General features: G+C 34.0%; 1 protein-coding gene and 2 long non-coding RNA genes across 19 annotated transcripts in view; 1 reads left to right on the top strand and 2 right to left on the bottom strand.

Annotated features, from left to right (window-relative positions):
- Positions 1–20,952, top strand: part of TBC1D5 (TBC1 domain family member 5) — a 544,964-nt gene that overhangs the window by 322,023 nt on the left and 201,989 nt on the right. For all 16 annotated transcript variants that reach the window (XM_077865315.1, XM_077865313.1, XM_077865314.1 and 13 more), the window contains 5 exons: positions 1,978–2,080; positions 8,994–9,082; positions 10,822–10,872; positions 10,968–11,037; positions 16,734–16,906. In XM_077865315.1, coding sequence (XP_077721441.1) covers positions 1,978–2,080; positions 8,994–9,082; positions 10,822–10,872; positions 10,968–11,037; positions 16,734–16,906 — 486 coding nt within the window. The remainder of the gene's footprint in view (positions 1–1,977; positions 2,081–8,993; positions 9,083–10,821; positions 10,873–10,967; positions 11,038–16,733; positions 16,907–20,952) is intronic.
- The window catches only part of LOC144293950 (uncharacterized), a 248,271-nt gene that overhangs the window by 167,499 nt on the left and 59,820 nt on the right, over positions 1–20,952 (bottom strand). The window lies entirely within an intron of this gene.
- Positions 1–20,952, bottom strand: part of LOC144293951 (uncharacterized) — a 93,039-nt gene that overhangs the window by 40,874 nt on the left and 31,213 nt on the right. The gene's annotated exons all lie outside the window — the stretch shown is intronic.

The following is a 20,952-nucleotide window of genomic DNA, read 5'->3' as shown; positions in this document are numbered from 1 at the left end:
GCTTCTATGATATAATATTCTTGCTCCGAATATGCTTTCTGGTTAATTTTTCTCTCTTTAGGAGCTGTAGTCATTTAAGCCTCGTCACACTCCCTTGCCTGAGTAGATACTGTCTGGAGAGGTCATCAAATTAAGATTCATGCAGAGATGTGAAGTCATCTTGCTCAGATCCATGGGTTGTTTATTATGTATCCAAAAAAGAGGTCTCCTTTCTGCTAGAGACAAAACCAGATGTACATGTTTGGGGACAATTGGACATCAAAGGGAATTTCAAGCAAAAGTCACATGAACAGATGAAGATAAAACAGGCTTTAATTTGTCATAAAAAATAGGACCAGAAATGAGATGCTTCAGAAACCATTAACATAGTTAACCCAGAAACCCAGCCTGGACTGGAAAGAAAGTTACAACTCTCACGGGGAGCCAGAAAAGGATCAGAATGAAGCATTAAAACAGCTGAAGTCTCCAGGAAAAGGCAGTTAGCCATTATAATATGAAGTAAAACAGCCATTTTTGCTCTTTAAAAGACTCATTAAGGAGTATTTTTCTGTTTTGATAATGCCCTGTCCTTCCATGCTTTAGGTACTCTTTCTCTTCAGCCTCTCTCATATCCACTTATTTTCTAGTTCCAAAGCCACCCAATGCACTTCTTTATCACCTAAAGTACCAAAACTCAAAGACTAATAATGACCTCTATTCTAGCACATTTACTGCTTCCCAGGCACTGTTCTTGGTGCTTTAATATGATCTCATCTTGATCACAAGATCAGTATTATTATCCCCACTTAATAGGTGGGGCAGTAAAGCAATCACTTACTCAAGATTATATAGCTAGTAATTATGCAACATGAATTTGAATGCAGGCTTTTTCTTCTCAGGTTTGTGATTTTTTCCACTTCAGTTCTTTATAATGCCCTCTTGTTCCTTCCTGTAATCTCTCCTCTTTTCAAAGCTTATTCCACTTAGAGTTACTCAAATATTATTTTCTTTGTTACTTACCTATTCAAAAATGTAGAGTCACTTGGTTGATTTTTCTTCATTTGTGAATTCAGTAATTCAGAGCTGCCCACCTTTTCTTCCATCTCATCGTCCTGCTCTCAACTGGCAGTACTTCATGAAAGTACTTTTCTTTCTCATTACTGATTACATTTCTTTCTCATTACTGTGCTGTACACTTAGAATACTCATTGCCTTCTGTGCCTTCATCTTTCCTTCTGATTTGGTTATCTTTACCACTGATAGTCCATCCTCCTCCTCGCCAAAAAATTCCTGTTCAAATCTTTTGTGATTGAAGCTATTTGACTGCTACCTTCTAGATGACATTCCTTCATCTCTTATGTATTTATTGTGTATCAGATTGCTGTGTATTTGTTCTTTGGATTATTGTAATTGTATATCCTTTCATTAGAAACAACTATGTAAGCTCCTTTCAAGTGGATACTGTGCCATTTTTCTATTTCACATTACCTCAAAGCACCTGGTAGGATTTTCTAACCAGAGAGCATTTAAGCGATATTCACTTGTTCATTTAAAGTCTACATTTTAATCAGACAAAACTAACAGTGTGGTCACATGTAATAATTTAAATCTTGATACTTGCATAAGAAAAAAGATAATGATTTCTTCAAAAAGCTGGTGCATCCAAAATTACCTTTTAGTCCTAAAAACCAAATAGGCTAATAATCCTGCCCTCTAAATATATAGGCTATGATTCATTTTGCTTAAGAACTGCTGTATCTACCTTATGAAGACTTAAAGCATATGGAGACATTTGAAAGGTATTATTTCTCTCTGTGATAGAATAATTTCCCTTTTCTCACTCTTTTTCCTTAACTTAGCCCACCAATGGCATAAGTTAGTTGAATGGCAAATGTACTAATACCTAAAGTAGCCCTTGACACTTTTTAAACATGAGAGTTTGAGGATGATTCTTGGAATTGTGCTAGTCAGTTTTAATCCTGTGTTTTCTTTCTTCAGGTTTCCTGAAATGCAGTTTTTCCAACAAGAAAATGTGAGAAAAATTCTTACAGATGTTCTTTTCTGTTATGCTAGAGAAAACGAGCAGTTGCTTTATAAACAGGTAATGAAAATATCGTACAGGTGGCATCCATTGACTCAAAATTTTCTATACAGCTTGACAAATGATAGAGCAATAATGTAGCCTTTATTGTATCCAGAGTTGTATCATAATAGTAAAGCAATCAAAGAGCTGCTTGTCAGCTGCATGGTGAGAAAAGTAAGCTCATTGAAGCACATATGCTTCTTCCTTATTATAAGACATTCCACCAAATTGTCTTCTATAAGGTGTTCAATCTTTTCTTTCAACTTTTGAGAGTTTGTTTATAAACAGCATCTTTGAAGCCAATCTAGTAATAAAACTTTTCAGAGTTGTATGTATAAATATTGTTTCTAAATACAGCATTTATAAATATGTGACATGCCATGTAAAAAACATAATCAGGTGTCCTCTACTCTTTAAGATCTGCTGATAATAAAACTTCAGAAAGTTCTCTAAATTTTTTGAAATTTATGATATTCTTTGTTATCCAAATATTCATCCCATTACTAAAGGAAAGATTAAGATTGTTGGATTTTTGCTCTCATTGAAATGTAAATTATTTATTTAATATATAAAGAAGTATCTAGGTTTCAATTTAAGATTATGGTATTCCAATAAAAATAGGAAAGTTGGATTTTTTATGTATTTCTCAAAATATATAGTAAGTGGGAATTCAAACCAAATTAATAAATTCTCTAATAATCAAAAGTTACAATGTATGTCCAACTGATAACCACTTAACTTCAGTGAGAAGAGAATGTGACTCTTGATTTTGGGATTGGGAGTTCGAGCCACATTGGATATACATATTATTTAAATAAATAAACTTTTTTTTTTTTTAAAGATTTTATTTATTCATGAGAGAGAGAGAGAGAGGCAGAGACACAGGCAGAGGGAGAAGCAGGCTCCATGCAGGGAGCCCGACGTGGGACTCGATCCCAGGTCTCCAGGATCACACCCTGGGCTGAAGGCAGCGCTAAACCGCTGAGCCACCCAGTCTGCCCTAAATAAATAAACTTAAAAAAATAATACATACATTGCTCTAACCATACAAGTGTTTTCTGTTATATTACACTGAAGTTAAGGGGTAGTCAGTTGGATATACATTAAAAACTTTAAAATGTCTTTTTTAAAAATATTTTATTTATTTATTCATGAGAGACAGAGAGAGAGAGAGGCAGAGACATAGGCAGAGGGAGAAGCAGGCTCCATGCAGAAAGCCCAACGTGGGACTCAATCCCGGGTTTCCAGGATCACGCCCTGGGCAGAAGGCAGTGCTAAACCACTGAGCCAGCCAGGCTGCCCAGAATGTCTTGAAATAAATATAACAATGTAGGTGCAACAGCTATGTGAAGAAAACTATAAATGTTATTGAAGGATATAAAGCAAGAGTTGAAGAAATAGGAAATGATAGCATGTTTTAGATGGGAAGGCACTAAATAAAAATATTACTTCTTCCTAAATTAATATATAAATGTATTATCATTCCAGTGATAATCTGAGAGTAAAACTGGACAGTCTTTTTAAATTTAGTGCCAAAAAGCTTTACAGTAATTTTAATGGAGATAATATAGCTTAGTGGTTAAGAGCATGGCTCTAGGCCTACATCTGTTATTTGAATCTTAGCTCAAGCATTCACTAACTATCTAGGCAATTTACTTACTTAAATTTTCTAAATCTTAGTTTTATTGGTAGTAGAATGAGAGAAGTAATAGTATTGACTTTGTAGAGTTAAAAACACATAGTGATCACTAAGTGTTCTTGTTGGTATTTATGATGGTTATTACTATTATTATCATTATTAAATATGTTGGAGTTGCTACAGAATGAAAGGAAGAATGGCAAAGAGAGATAAGAACTTCTGTAAGCTCTGATCAAGTTAATATGACAGTAGTATGGGAATCAACATAGATCAATGGGACAAACTAAGAACAGGTTCATTTATATATGAATTCTTAATGTGATAGGATATTTTCATTCAATGGGAAAGGGACATTGACTTGCCATGTTTGACTTTCCATCTAGAAAAAAGATTAAATTATACTTTTATTGGAGAACAAATTCCAAGTGGCATAAAGATATAAATGTGAAAACTAAAATTTTTAAATGAAATACTGAAAAAAAAAGTAGAAGTATTGTTTATAATCGCAGGTTTGGAAACACCTTTCCAAGCAAGATAGGCTATCCAGAAGTCAGACACAAAGTTCAAAGACCAAAAAAACCAACCAAACAAAAAATTTTTTAAAAAAGTTCAAAGACCAAAAACGAACAAACCAAAAAGGAGACTGGGAGAAAATAAATATCAGTGTAGGATTTTTTGGAAGCAAATAACAGAAAATCCCATTCAAAATGACTTAAACTCGTAGGATGTTATTAACACACTTTGCAAGAAGTCTTGGGGCAAAATGGTTCTGCAGCATTAGTTAGTTCACTAGTTCAGACTCCTCATCAGTGATCCAAGTTTGTTTCTGTTCTTTTGTTCTCTCCTCATTGTGTTGGCTTCTATCACCAAGCTATCTCTTCATTGTGCCCTTTCTTCTTTCCAATATTTGAAAATACCTCACAGTAAAAGATTTGATGATACCAAACCAAGTCAGAATAAAATCATCCCAAGTTATATGTTTGTTTCCCATTTTTCTTTAGAGAAAGAAAAAGTCGATTAAGGAAGTGTTATAATAATGGAACAAGTTCCACAGACAAGGAACAAAAACATAATAACTGCACTCAAGCATTTGTGATGTATGTGGGCCACTGCATTTGTAAGGAAGACTAAACAAGATTATGGAAGGTCAGATTCTTGATAATTTAGACAAAGTCAATCAATTACTGAATAAGAAAGTATCATTAACTTACTCTTGGGAGTCCCTTAATAAGACTTAATTACTCCCTGTACAGGTTTAAAATCCTATAGATTCTTTACATAGAGATAATACCTTGCCAAAGAAGGACTGAATATTTAGTCAGATCAAATTTAAGAAAAAAAACCTTGAGTTTCATCACAAGCTGTTAAAGCTATTATTTTGTACTAGGTGACACCCCGTTTAACATCGACCATATTGTTAATAGTTATGGGATTTTATTGAATTAATGAGACTGTTATCATGTAGTAGAATGTCTTGCTGAGTTAATTGAAACTGCAGAGATTATATAAATGGTATTAATGAACTTTGACTGCCTGATGCCTCAGCTTTAATAAAGACTGCTTGGTGGGCTAAATGAACACAGGCAGATAAAAGAACAGGTTCAATTTTGTGAGCCTACAGGCTGTTGATGAAGAAAACTTCGTTACCTTTATTTTCTACTGGCATGAGTTTGGAGTGCAGTGACTACTAACGATCCAGCAGGGATAAAGGCTTTAAGCAAACAGAAATGCTGATGTATAAATGGAAGCAAAATATACATTTTGGGAACCAATAAGTATACTGACCATATATTCTGTTTTATTTTGCTTTGTCCAGTTTACAGCATATTGAATTTATGATCATTCTTTCTAAATAGTTCTCTTTCCCTTTAAAGATGTTTGTACCCTTGCCACTTGTAATTATTAATCAGGTTTTACTAGTCTAGAATTAAGAGTAAAACTAACAATCTCTTCCAAACCTGTTTGAGAAAATATCTCTAGTTTGGTTGGAAGTCAACAATGAATTTGTAAAAGATTGTCTTAATGATATTCAAGGAGCTCTCAATTTCCATTATACAAAGAGCATCCTTATTTATTGATTTTAAATATAATTTAGTGTTATTCTTTTTCATTTTTCATATTGTTCCAATACATTGCTATATGGAAAGGTAGATAGTAATCAGTCACCATGCAGTGAGTACATTCTATGTGCTGAGCCTGTAGTAGGAGCTGGATTTTTGTATCTACACGTAGACCTCACTTTTCACAGTTTATATAGCCACTTCTGTGCTCATTTTATTATTGTGTATCTGGCTCTCTAGATTGCAAGCTCCATAATGGTTAGGAACTTCCTCACTTCATTCACTTTTGTGTTCGCAGCATTATCGTAGGTAGTTAATAATTTTTGACATATGAGTTTGTAAAATGAATGATGCATAAGCAAATGGAGATTCTGGACAGAATAGTATCACAGAAACTAGAGGGAAGAGAAAAATTAAAGAAGGTGAGGAGATGCATTTAGGTAAGAACTCAGTCTTATTAAACCAGCCATTGGTTAGAAAATACACTGAAGGGAAAAAGATCTAATCAGAAGATTACCGCCACAATCAGCAACAACAAAAACCTAGTACAAAACTTTCTTAGGTTGGAAAATCGGTTGCTCTTTAAAACATCTATTTTCTTCAAGTTAATTTTAATGCAGTGCCGATAAATGCAGTATTTTGTTTAAATGACAGTGAAGTCTACCTTCTAATTAAATTAGAATAGGCAAGATAATTTTGAGAAAAAGAATAGAAAATATGGCAGAATAGAATATTTTACAGCTCAAGTCATTAAAGTTGTAAAGTTCTTGTTAAGAATGTACAAACCAATGGAATACCAGAAAAAGCAGAGAAAAAACAAGCACTAACTATTTAGTGTGTGGTAAAGACAACATTTCAAAACTCTTGGGAGAATATGGGCTATTCAGTAATTAGTTGCACTCTTCTGCAGAGAAAAATACAGATTTATTTTTCAGGACAAAATTAAATACCAGATGGGTAAAGAATTAGCTGTAAAAAAGAAAACTGTGTACTCACCTAATCTCCATAAGGTCTTTTCAGGCATGAAGGCAAAACCAGAAGCCCTGAAGGATGATATATTAATTTGCTAGTTTTAAAGTATAGAGCTTCACGATAACATATCATCAAGATTAAAAGACAAAGGATAAATCTGGAAAGTGTTCATAACAAAAATGACTAAAGGTTAATAACCTGAATTGGTGAAGTTCTGTAACAAATTATCAGGAAAAAGGAAACACTTCATTAAGAGAAAATGGGCAATTCATTAAATAATAATGGCCAGTAAAATTTTTGTGTCAGTCTCACTAGCATTTAAATAGGTTAAAACAATAATTTGACTATGAAGTTTTACAGGGTAAAAAAAAAAAAAAAAAAAAAAAAAACCACTACAAGTTAGGATGTGTGAAGTGGCAATTTTTATGCCCTAAATTGAGAGAATTCTTTCTGAAGGGCAGCTTAATTGTATATATCAGAAACTTTAACAAATATCTTTACTTATTTAAACCCAGAAATCCTACTTCTAGGGACTTTATCCTAAAGAAATCATCAGAACTAGGCAAAAGATGATCATAAAGATATCTACTCTAATTTTTACTTTCTTTCTTTTGTCCAGTCAGTCCATCCTCCTTCCATTTCTTCCTCCTTTTCTCCTTGTCTTTTTTATTTCCTTTTCTGTAGCTACAATAAGTACTACAGTAAGTAGCTATTACTTTGATGATTAAATTATGGCATTTGGTTTTTGGAATACTTTGAGATTATTCCAGGAGAATAAGTACCTCACGATGACTTTAAAGCATACTTAGCACTTAATTCCTTTTTTTCTGTCTTTACTGTGTTCTTTTTTTTTTTTATTATTGGAGTTCAATTTGCCAACATATACCATAACACCCAGTGCTCATCACGCAGTCCCTCCAATCTACTGTGTTCTTCTAAGAGATAGTTAAATAGTCATTTCAAGGTTTATTTAGTAAGGAAATGGTTACTTAAAAAGACTGAAGTGGTTTGTGTCTTAATCACAAGATTTGTCTTAATCACAAGAAAGTTGTCACTATATCATAAATTATTTTGTACAAACGTCAGTAAGTCCTAATTTGAAGCTAATGATAACTTATAAATGAACTCATAGAGTTTACTTTCGTATTATTTTGTATGACCACTAACTTTTAAGAATGGCATGGTACTTCTAGAATGTACAGAGGGTAGTGTGACTGCCCTTCCATCATGGAAATCTCTACTTCCACCAGTGAGACTCTCTTTTCTCTTTGCTTCCGTATTTTATTTCCCATAGAAGTGGTGTTTTCTCTTATTTTATTTTTACAAAAGATGATCCATAGTTATTAAGCAAAAGGAAAATGATAATTTACTCACTTTAAGAGGCAGAAAAATCTATTGTAATCTATTTTTAACTTGCTAAACATGTTTTCTGATGCTTAAGGGGGAAAAATCTCATAGTGAACAAGGCAAATTACAAATGTGGATACCTTACTCTCCACAAAAATGGATAAATAATGAATTTTTATAATATTCTTTTAGAGACACCTTAGTAATCAGTATATTTTATTGTTTCTATGCCTATTTGTGTAATCCACAGGTGAGCACCAATAAAAGGCAAAAGCAAATACAATTGGTGATTTCAGTAAATAAATTGAACAGTATACTTATAGTTCAAGTAGGTAGGAAAAAATTATGGTAGTTTTCAGATTAAACATGTTGAAAATCATACTTTGAAAACTTTGTTTGCTGTTATACCTGCTAAAGATTGTTTCTCTTATTATCCAACATTTCCAGCTAGCTGACTTCAGCTCTTCCTAAATCTACAGACATCCTAATTTTGAGCCATTATATAATGAAAACATTGGATGTAATTTCCTTAGGTCTACAGTTCTTAGTTGCCCTTCTTACTGCAGATCTTTACACTGTAGCTCATGATTATAATTTGCATAAATGAAATTCATATTTATGAGTACAGATCTTGAAGCAACTGACAGGTGCAAGGTTGTCTACCATGCCAATTTATTGTTTGTTGTGTTATTTAAAAGAGAACTGCTCTCCATGTTTTAAAGAATTTGTGCTGTGGTTGAATTGGAATCAAATTCTAAAAGTAAATAAAATCTCATTTTGTAGCTTTTCATTTTATGCATTTCAGTGAAATATGGAAATGTTGGTGGTGAGGATCAGTTGAAGAAACATTTAACTGAGCCTATTCTGTCCACTGGTGGACCGTCAACATCTTCCCCCTCTCATGTTGTTTCAGGGCATGCACGAGCTGTTAGCGCCTATAGTCTTTATCCTCCATTGTGACCACCAAGCTTTTCTTCATGCCAGTGAGTCTGCCCAACCAAGGCAAGTTTTTATTTGAGCCCCTTCTGTTTTCTCAGCCTTGCTGTAATCATTTTAACCCCAGAATCTTTTCTGTTGAAGGTACTTTGTAAATTATAAACATTTGGTTATGTTTCATATGGCTGATTGCTAATTCCACTTAATAGTTGTGGTCCTACTTCAGCTATGGGACAAATTTGGAATCATAATTGTCTTCGCAAAACTTAGATCTGTGCTAAAGGAAAATACGTAACTAATGGATCAAGAAGAGGAAATTTTTGTTATGATGGCAAAGTGCTAATGATTGATATGTTAATATATATCACCCTCTAATGACCCATTCTTTCACTATACGCTGCCTGAGAACCTTGTCTGTGAGATCCTTCCTTCCCCCCAAGTTTAACTGAGTTTGAGTCATAAGTAGGAGACCAGTACCCCCAAAGAACCCCAAGTTGTATAAACAAAAATGACTTGTCATGTTTTTGAGATACGTTAATTTATTCATTCCAGGAAATAACTTTAGTAATTGTATTTAACTTAGGCTAATTGTTAGAATGTATTTTCTAACTTTAGCTGCCTGGAGGGCCCAGAGAGGCAGCCAATATGTATCTTGGGAATTGAGACTGGGAAATGATGAAACTTTGTCAGGAGAATTCCATAGTTAACCCATCTATGTACAGAACATAACAAATTAACACATATTTTTTGTGTTCATCTATTCAATCTTTATTAATCAAATATAGCCATTCATTTTGCTGAGCATAAATTAGAGTCTTTGTTAGATTAACCTTTGTTTACTATAGTATAGATTAGTATTTCCTTATTTCTTTTTAGTTTTTCTAATTGTGCATCTGACTAGAGTAACCATATCTTAATTACCTTTTCTTCAGTTATTCTAAAGAATGGTAAGGATTAAGTTAGTATTGGGATCCCATTTTCATTCCAGTTTTATCTTTTTAAAAACGTGTACAATGTACTTCACAGGAAAGTATAGATTATTGAAATTTGCTTTTAAATAAGTTGGACATAAAAAAATAAAAATAATAAATAAATAAGTTGGACATGCTACTCTAGCAGTTTCAAGCCATTGAAAAGTAAAGACACTAAAATAGATTTGGAAGAGCTATTGTCGCTGATAAGTGGATGTTAAAATGTAATAAAAATAGAAGCCGTTATAAAAATAATGTTCCAGCAGGATATATTTGACCAGTAAATAAATATTTTCTTTTGTTTTGGGAAACAAATAATAGATTGTGAAGTAATCAGTTTATTCTAGATCAAGCACATTCAAGGAATATATGGTCACATTTTGTATTTGTTGTTTGGAGTAATTAGTTACTTCATTGTGGTACAGACAAGGTACTTAATTTGTTTTGATCTTTACAGAAAGAAAAAATTTCATTTTTTTTGTTTGTTTTTTTAAAAAAGATTTTATTTATTTATTCATGAGAGACAGAGAGAGAGAGAGAGCCAGAGACACAGGCAGAGGGAGAAGCAGGCTCCACGCAGGGAGCCCCATGTGGGACTCGATCCCGGGCCTCCAGGACCACACCTTAGGCTGAAGGCAGGTGCTAAACCTCTGAGCCACCCAGGGATCCCCCCAGAATTTCATTTGTTAATGGAATTGCTTTTTATATTCAGAAAGGATTTTTTTTATTTGCATGCTATATGAAAGTTAACTTATGAGTACAGAATTAGGCAACCCCTGCATCCATTTCATTTAAAAAAGTATACATCTTGATTATTTGTATTGCTTTTTTAAGTGAGGAAATGAAAACTCTCTTGAACCCCGAGTATCTGGAACATGATGCCTAGTAAGTACAAAAACTTTGTTTATTTTAATGTTTTATACCATCTGTACTTCAGTGAGGGTTTAACATTAGCACTAAATTATTTTTCTAATTTTTAGTGCAATGTTCTCACAACTTATGGAAACTGCCGAACCTTGGTTTTCTACTTTTGAGCATGATGGTCAAAAGGTAAGTGTTTAAGTACAGATCTTTTCAATATATTCAAGGGTACAAATGATTTTAGTTAAGTAGCGACATCTAATCAGAGAAAGCCATTATTATTACTATAAAACACCAAAAATATAAAAATCTACAGAATAAGATTAAATTGGGGATCTAAACTGTATCACTAATAATATTGGCAGATATGTAAAGGTAATATAAAAAATGCAATGTAAATAGAAATTTTATTTTATATGTATATGTATATTATCCAAGCAATAGAACTTACTTAAAAATTATTATAAATTTTGAATGACAAGTACATTTATCTGCTTGAATCTCGTTATTGGAGTGAGTTGATAGACATATTGTTACTGAAGTGTGTAAACTGTATCTAATTGGTTGTCTTATTTTTACTAATGCATCACTATTTTTTTTTTTAAGATTTTATTTATTCACGAGAGAGAGAGAGAGGGAGGGAGAGACACAGGCAGAGGGAGAAGCAGGCTCCACACAGGGAGCCCGATGTGGGACTCGATCCCGGGACTCCAGGATCACGCCCTGGGCCAAACGCAGGGACTAACCCACTGAGCCACCCAGGGATCCCCTAATGCATCATTATTGAATTGACACAGCATCAGTATCATCATTTACCATTTACTCCTTCTGATTCTTTTTAACTATAATTTTTATTATGTGATAAAACTGATACACCATAACCTTCATTTTTAAAGTGTACAATTTAGTAGTTTTCAGTGTATTCACAAGGTTGTGCAAATGTCCCTACTATCTGATTTGAAAATATTTTCGTTACCCCAAAAGGAAATCTCATACCATTAGCAGTCACTCCACATTCCCTCACTTCCCAGAGGCTCTGGCATCACTGATGTCTTTTTACTTTCTAAGAACTTGCCTATTCTGAACATTTCATATAAAAAGGAGCTATATAATATCTGGCCTTCTGTGATTGACTCCTTTGACTTAGCATAACATTTTCAGTGTTCATTCCTGTTGTAGCAGGTGTCAGTGCTTCATTTTCATGGCTGAATAATATTTCACTGTGTAGATATACATTTTGTTTATCCATACATCAGTTGATAGACATTTGGGTTCTTTCACATTTTGGTTATTAAGAATAATGTTGCTATGAGCACTTGTTGACAAACTTTTCATTGACATATATTTTCAGTGTTCTTGGCATTTCTCTAGAAGTAGAATTGCTGAGTTAATTGACATTTTAAGCAAACATATATGCTTAACTTAGAGATAATTTTGATGTTTTCATTGTTATTACACAATATTAGAAAAATTGCCAATAATTCTGGCAAGGGGTGTCATTCAGAGTTTTTGGTATATTTTTTCTATATGATTAATTTATTTTATATTGGTATAATTGATTACATTCCGGTTAGAAACTATGTATTATCCTGTCACTTTATTCCATCTCTCAAAAAATGAAATGGATGACTAATGCTTTTTATGCCTTTGGTTTAGATCAGGGCAGACCACTGCCTGCAGGCCAATTTGGCCTGCCATCTGTTTTTACACAGCTTGGGAGTTAAGCATGGCTTTTACATTATTAAATGGCTGAAAAACCATCAAAAGAAGAATAATATTTTGTGGCATATGAAAATTATATGGAATTCAAATTTCCACGTCCATAAAAAAAGTTTTATTGGGAAATAGCCATACTTATTTGTTTCCTTATTGTCTATGGCTGCTTGCTCATTACAATGGCTCATTACAAAGTTGAGTAGTTGCAACATGTACTGTATGACCTATAAAGCCTAAAATATTTACTATCTGGCCTTTACAGAGAAAATTTGCTGATCTTCAGCCTAGGTGATAAAGTCTTTCTTTAGCAATATATCAACATTCTGTAAATGTTTTTAGAGGTGAAACTTGTAAACATATTTGATGAACTACCATGTTTTAGAACAATTACTTTATATTTATTTTTAGTATATGATTTGGTGAAATCATAGAGCTATGTGAAAATCAAAATTTTGAGCAGGAAGTATTTGAATACATTTAGGTATAAGCATCATGATCTCTTCATGCAGTGATCATTTTGTATTTTATAACTGATCACAGTTTCTGCAAAAGTGAATGATAAAAATGTGAGTATTACCACTTTTCAGTTTTACCCATTCATGTTCATAGCACTGAGTCAGGTTCATGAAAGTGGCTAAGACAACACAGAAAAGGATATTTATTCATTTTATCAAGGAACACATAGATGTGACCTCTAAACATTTATATTACTTGCACATGTTAATGAATAATATATTCCTAAAAAGCATATCTAGTGAATCCTTTCATTCTCTACTTTTTATTTTATGTCTTGATTCTTACCTTTTTTTTAAAGAAGTTTGAGAAATTAATGTATTCCCAGTTCTTCTAGTTCCCTTGATAATTCAGTTGTATCACCATGTATACTGCCTAGGTCAGCAGACATACTTTCCGTAAGATTTTCTTGATGAAGAAAGCACTGTGTTGATTTATATAACGGTGTAAATTATCTCACTGAATCCTTGTAACAGTTTGTGGGCTGGCACTGACCACTGACCTATAGACCACATTTTGAGTGCTATTTAATAAGTGGCTATAAAGATTGCTAGCTTTGTTGGTACTTGCAGCTGTCCCATTTGATTATATTTGTTAAATGCAAATAGCATTTTTATGATGATAAATCCTGAAGATAAGGAATATCTTATAATAATTCTATTTTCTTTTTGGGTTTCACTATTAGATAAGCTACTTATCATTTAAGTGATCATGAGCATTACTTGTAAATTTCTTAAATTTAGAAAATTTGGTTATAAGTATTCTGAGCACAGGGGAAATCTTTTCCAACTACAGTTTATGTAAACCTGTAGTTTTTAAGCTACACATGAGTCTCTATTCAGTATTTGATAAATGGACTACATATGCTATTAATTTAGTGACAATTCATTCTGTTCAACCTGGAAATGGATTACATAGTTTCATTAAGTTAAACATTTTTAAGGGGTTAATTTAGGATCAGTTCTCTCCAACCCCAGTGATTGTATCTCTACAGAAGTTTATTTTTTCAAGACCCTCAGATGATAACTAGATGAGTGATGTGTTTCCCAAGTAGTAGTCAGAAACTCTGCCTGAGCTCAGTGCTTCTACCCCATACAGTAATGGCATTCAACCACCAAGGACCAAGGTTCTTTGGTTAAGAAAAACTACATGACTAAAATAAGCAAAACAATTGAATTGTTCATTTTTAAAGAAAAGTTGGCTTCAGAGTAAACACTCTCTTGATTGTGAATGGTATCTTACAATTAACATGAATCCCCCACCAAGTTATTTCAATTTAAATTAGTAGGGAAACATCTTAGCAAGAATTAAATATTTTTTAAATTATAGCATCTTATCGTTTGAAGACAATACTTGATATAAAATCAGAAAAAGGTGTCTTGGTTGTCCTTTTTTATAATAAATCACCACAACCTTTTTCTCCTGTCTATATAAATTAGCAGAAACTAATTGAGCCATAAAAATCAGTATGGCTTATATCCCTCAGACCTAAAGACACTGGTGAAGCACTGTAGGATATTCTCACACAGGATTACATTTCTTTTTAAGACTTAAAATGATCCCAGAAAGACAGATGGAACCTCTTCCAGGAAATTTTTCCTAATGCTAACACATGCCCCTCCTCTCTTCTATACTTCCTATCAGCCTTATTAGTCACTGCTCTTATGTGGAATTCTAAGTTTTTTTTTTCTATATAGTCTTCCTCCCCAGATTACAAGATCAAGAGCTTTACCTTCTTTATTTTTTTGCCTCTGAATGTGGACCAGTGATGAAAAGATGATATTCCTTTTAGAGATTTCATAGTTTAGAAGGCAGAGAAGTAGAAGTGGATATTATAGTAGTAAGGAAGATACTGTAGTAGTAAAGAATAGGATGATGAAATGGGACCTGATACATGAGCCAAATCTTTAAAAACACTGGGGAGCTCCTCTGTGGAAACATTGATGAGGGGATATTTCGGGTAAAAGAATGGCATCCCTAGACGCCCGGGTGGCTCAGCAATTTGGTGCCTGCCTTCCGCCTAGGGCGTGATCCTGGAGTCCCGGGATCGAGTCCCACATCAGGCTCCCTGCATGGAGCCTGCTTCTCCCTTTGTCTGTGTCTCTGCCACTCTTTCTGTGTTTCTCATGAATAAATAAATAAAATCTTTAAAAACAATGGCACCTCCAGGATCTCTGGAAGCACAGTGAGAGTAGACGCTGGCCAGATAATGAAAGGCTTTATAGACCTGGCTCAAGAATATGTCTTCTGTTTTTGTTTTTCCTGAAGGAGCTATTAAAAAGTTTTAAGGAAGGCAATTTGGCATAGTCCAATATCTGTTTTAGTTGGACCACCAGGCATTTTCCAAGATAGATTTAAAAGCAGACTAAATTAAGGGTAGTGAGACCAGTTAGGAGGAAAGAAATGATTGGGACCCCCAATCGGGTTATAAGAGTAGAACTATAGGAGAGGAGGCTTAGTAAGAGTCATCTGAGTAGTTCTGAGGAGCTAAAATTGGCAAAGTAGGTGTTCTTATTGGAGGATGGGTTGAGGTAGGCATGAGGAAAGAATGAACATATTTTTGAGCAGAAGATGATAAGCTCAGTTGTGCCCTGCTGAATTAGAGACCCTTTTGCAACCTAACGAACATACAAAGTATGGGAGAGAACCCAAGAAGGTTCTAGGTTATGCATACAGATTTGGAAGTCTTTGGAAAATGGATGTTGAGTGAAGCACTCTGTATGAGTAAGATAACTCAGGGAAACACATGCAAGTAGAGAAGTAAACTAAGACCAGACCTGTACAAAAAAAGCAGCATTTGTAAAGCAGAAACAAAGATTTGAGTTAGAGAAGTAGAGTGAAGATGAGTGGCAGACAATCACAGGAGAATGATACTATAAATCCCAACATTAGAGAGAGGTAGAAATTGAGGACTCAACAAAAGAAAGATCAGATATAATATGTTAGGGGAAATCATCAGACTTGAGTGGAGAATTGAAGTTTATGTGAAAGCCTTACAAACATTTCAGATCTTTCTTAATGTGGGATTTGGAATGGGAGGAAGAAAATTCGTAGTTGGCCTAGATAGATTTTTTTTTATTCAGCTGTAGTTTTGGTCTGGAGAGTTTAAAAATTTTCCTACTCAGCTATTTAAATTGACCAAAGGACAGTTAGAAAATATCTTTTTTTCTAATACTAGTTTCCTTTATTTGCTGACTTTTTTTTTTTATAGTTTTGAGAGTTTAAAGTAAAACAGTTTTCATTTACTGTTTTTTCTATTTAAGTTTATGTCACAAGAAATATGTTTTCATTAGAGTATCCCATTTAAGTGCTATAGCTGATTAGACAAACTAACTATAGACAAGTAGATTAGCAGCCACCACTACCTTCAGCAAAAATTATCTTGAAATACTTAATGTCACCAGAGAAACTGGTTAAGGGAATGCAGGTAGAAATATTTTAGAGGACATTTTCTGGCCATTGCTTTATGAACACAATCATCTGAGCATGATCAGCATATGATTCCACAATTTAAGCATTTGTCATGAGATGTTTAGTTACTGGTTCTTATTTAAGCTCCAATTGACAAATATATTCAAGAGTGATCTCCATATATTTGTTCATTTCATATTGAAATAACACATGCTTCTTTTTTTTTTTTTTTTTTCTGTTTTTAGGGGAAAGAAACACTGATGACTCCCATCCCCTTTGCTAGACCACAGGATTTAGGGCCAACAATTGCTATTGTTACCAAAGTTAACCAAATCCAGGATCATCTACTGAAGAAGCATGATATTGAGCTTTATATGCACTTGAACAGACTAGAAATCGCACCACAAATATATGGGCTGTAAGTACTAAGTTTAAGTTTCAGCTGCGTTGTTTTTTGATTTTTGTTTTTTTAAAGATTTTATTTATTTATTCATGAGAGAGAGAGAGAGAGAGAGACGCAGAGACATATACAGAGGGAGAAGCAGGCCCCATGCAGGGAGCCCATTGTGGGACTCGATCCCGGATTCTAGGATCACACACTGAGCCCAAGGCAGACCCTTAAACGCTGAGCCACCCCAGGCATCCCAGTTTCAGCTACACCTAATTATGACTTAGGGTGGTTTCTGTATATCCCAGATCCATAGAAGTAAGTGAAAGAATTGTTCCAGCTCCATTTCATTTCATAGGTCTTTTGTGTCTTAATGTGCTGGACTCTGTGTTCATTACTTTCACTTATGATAATTTCATCTAATATACCAACCCTGTTAAATGAGTGTTGTACAGGAGAAGAAACTAAGGCTTACACTATATTTAGACATACTAAGTAGTGAAGTCATAATTCAGATTCAAGCAGGATTGGCTCCATAATCTGCAGAGTCCAGTCCCCTGGAATGTATGAATAAAATAAAATGAATGTCACCTTTAAAAAAAAAATTAGCCAGAATTTCAAAATGACAACAGCAGATCATTAAGCTAAGCATTCTAAGAAGTGCAGGGTCACACAGATCATACACACATGAAGCTAGCCCTAAACCCAAACCATTCTATAGGATATCCATGTTCTTTCCATTTTATTGGGAAGTACATTTCTAAAAGTAAGGTTAATGTCCCTCACTGTGAACATAATATGGTAATCATCTTCATACACATAACTTCTGTAACCTAGCAGAAGAATAGAGAGCCAGTCACTCTTTAGATATGTGTATATGTTTGTATGTATATTTATTCAGTGGCTTAATAGGGTGAGTGGGAAAATTAGAAAGATTGCAGTTATAATAAATATGAATTAGTTGTGTAGTGCTACAGATATTTAAAGTATCCTTTATATTGAAACAATATAACATTTATATCTAGTGTTAGGTAGTTGCTTGGTAGATATTTTCTGCAATTTCTGTCTCTCGGGTAGAACATGGAAAATTGAGAAGATATTGTTAAGCTATATATATAATAGACTCAGTAAATATGAATTCATTATTTGAATTATAGAGAATTTCAAACAAGTCAAGGGCTTAAGACCAGAGCAGGGGCTGTTTATCTAGCCCAAAGAAAAGAATATCAATAAGTATTTTCTTTATGTTCTTATGTTACACAGTCTCTCACTAATTAGAACTTCGCTTTCTATCTTCTTTGGAATCCCTGAACTGTGATTAAAGGTGTCTGCTTTTCTGTTTTAATGATGCTTGTTTTCATTTCTGTGACTTGAGCTTGACTTCATCATTGAGAGCAGCTCCTTCATTCCCACTGGAAATGAGAAATTTGTGGGTAATGTGGGTATTGGGCAGTACTGTAAGTTATTAAGGAATCATCATTTACATTTAAAAGTCTGGCAAATGCGTTTGTGATTATAGACATAAAAATTTAAAACAGATAGTGGGGATCCCTGGGTGGCGCAGCGGTTTGGCGCCTGCCTTTGGCCCAGGGCACGATCTTGGAGACCTGGGATCGAATCCCACGTCAGGCTCCCGATGCATGGAGCCTGCTTCTCCCTCTGCCTATGTCTCTGCCTCTCTCTCTCTCTCTGTGTGACTATCATAAATAAATAAAAATTAAAAAAAAATAAAACAGATAGTGGCAAGATCTGGAGGTAAATTCTGTATTCCCCTCCACTGTGTATTCAAAAAAATGATTTATTTGGGCAGCCCAGGTGGCTCAGTGGTTTAGTGCTGCCTTCAGCACAGGGCGTGATCCTGAAGACCCAAGATCAAGTCCCACATCAGGCTCCCTGTATAGAGTCTGCTGCTCCCTCTGCCTGTGTCTCTGCCTCTCTCTTTCTCTCTCTCTCTCTGACTCTCATGAATAAATAAACAAAATCTTTAAAAAAAAATGGTTTAGTCAAACACAAAAGCCCTTTTTAGACTGTCAAAGATTGTTTACTAATGTCTAGATATTGGTCTTAAATATTGGGGAAAGAAATTAATGTTGGACATACTTATCATTTCTTTGAAATGCTTTATTGTTTATTACCTCTTTGAGCTGAAGCTTTACATTGCAGTGGTGGTGGCATGGACTTGGGTAAGATGATTTATAAACCATTGTGTTCCAGTTTCCTTTTCAGACATTAGTTTCTATCAGCTTTCTCTTCCTCGTAATGATTCATAGAGCTTCTTTGACATCCCACCAGCAACTTCCCAATAAAATTCCATGATCCAGGACATAATCACTCTTAATCCTTGCAGCTTTATTTTTCAGCAGTACTAACAGTACCAGGGCTTGTGGTAACCATAGCTGACTTACTTATCCCATTATTTTAGTATAGAATCTCTGCTGCATTAACTAAGAATATACATACTTTTTAATCTTTGAAGAAGTCATTCATTCTCTTAATTGGTCTCTACTGCATTTTATAGTGCAAGGAGTTTATTTGCTACATTTATTAAATTTGATTGTATTATTTCTCTTTGTGGGGCGCATGTGGTCAGCTTTTCCTTTGTCTCTATGGTACCTTCAGTTGTACTACTCATCTGTGTATTTCCTATTGATGACTGTTAGAATCTTTGGGCCAAAGAAATATACGAGTATAATATGAAATAGCAATTAGAAGCACAGGCTTTGAAATGAAACAGACGTTTAACCACTTTGATCCTCAGTTTCTTCATTTGTGAAATGGAGATTAAAAATAATGGTACCTACTTCATAGGGTACCTATGAGAATTCAGTCATAATATACAAAAATCATAGTACTCAATAGGTAGTAACCATTCAATATATGTTTGGCGGTACTTTTGTTATCATTATTTGGCATTACCATTACTCCATTAGGATGTCATGGCTCTGTGAATATGATGTAGTACGGGGTTTCATGAACCTTTCCACCTCTGGCTTTCTGTGTTTTCTTCACCAAAGCATATGAGCTTCTGTTTAAGTGGAAACATAACATCTGTCTTTTAGGCCAGTGCTTCTAAAGAGACAGTATAGATGTTGAGGAGTAAACTTCAAGAAACATTACAGTGATTTGGCACAATAATTTTGTGTATTTAATGCTAAAAAAAAATTACAGGTTTGTACCTCATGGAAATAAATTGAAATGTTTTGTTTTATGTGCTATGAGTAAAATTCATCTAAATAATTGTTGGTGCTACTGTCCTTTCCTGTTGAAAGTTGGTAATTTAGGCTGACGTTCATTATTAAACTCATTATAAACAATAAGTTTGCACTTTGAGTATGTTATCCTCTTAGTGGACAAATCTAAAATAATCAGTATTCAGTTAGTAAAAATTATTCTTCTGTAGGATGACATCAGAACCCATAGCTGCTTCATCTAAAATGTGCTTTTGTGTCCCAACTATTTTTTATAGAATTCTAATTTTCAAACAAATATTTTCAAATATTTCTTGTATACCAAAATATTCTAACAAAGTTATAAAACAATACGATTAAAATGTCAGTAATGAATGTGTCTGTGGGAAATGTTATCAGTATTAACAATTTGTATAGAATGGGAGTAAATCATAAATGTGTGTTTATTTCATGTGAGGAAAGTAATAGCAAAATGAAATTATAGCCCTGTTGAGTCCAGGTTTCTCATTCTAGTCAATCTTTAGCGGTTGCATGGTACATTAAGATTTATTTAAATATGCTTTATATGGGCACCTGGGTGGCCAAGCAGTTAAGCATCTGACTCTTGATTTCAATTCACATCATGACTTCAGGGTCTTGGGATCAAGCCTACGAGCAGGCACTCCAGTCAATGTGAAGTTTGCTTGAGATTCTCTGACCGACTGCCCCTCCCCTGCTTGCATGTGCGCATGCACCAGCATTCTCTCTCTCTCTCTCTCAAATAAATAAATAAATAAATAAATAAATCTTTAAAAAAATCTGTTTTATAAGATGGTTATAATTATCCCGAAGGGAAAGACTTTGTAGTTATTCCATTTTTAAAAATAGGTGTTTTTTTCTGGTTTTTAT

Source organism: Canis aureus, chromosome 22, assembly GCF_053574225.1.
Source record: "Canis aureus isolate CA01 chromosome 22, VMU_Caureus_v.1.0, whole genome shotgun sequence".
Taxonomy (NCBI): Eukaryota; Metazoa; Chordata; class Mammalia; order Carnivora; family Canidae; genus Canis; species Canis aureus.
This window is presented reverse-complemented; position numbering and strand designations above follow the sequence as displayed.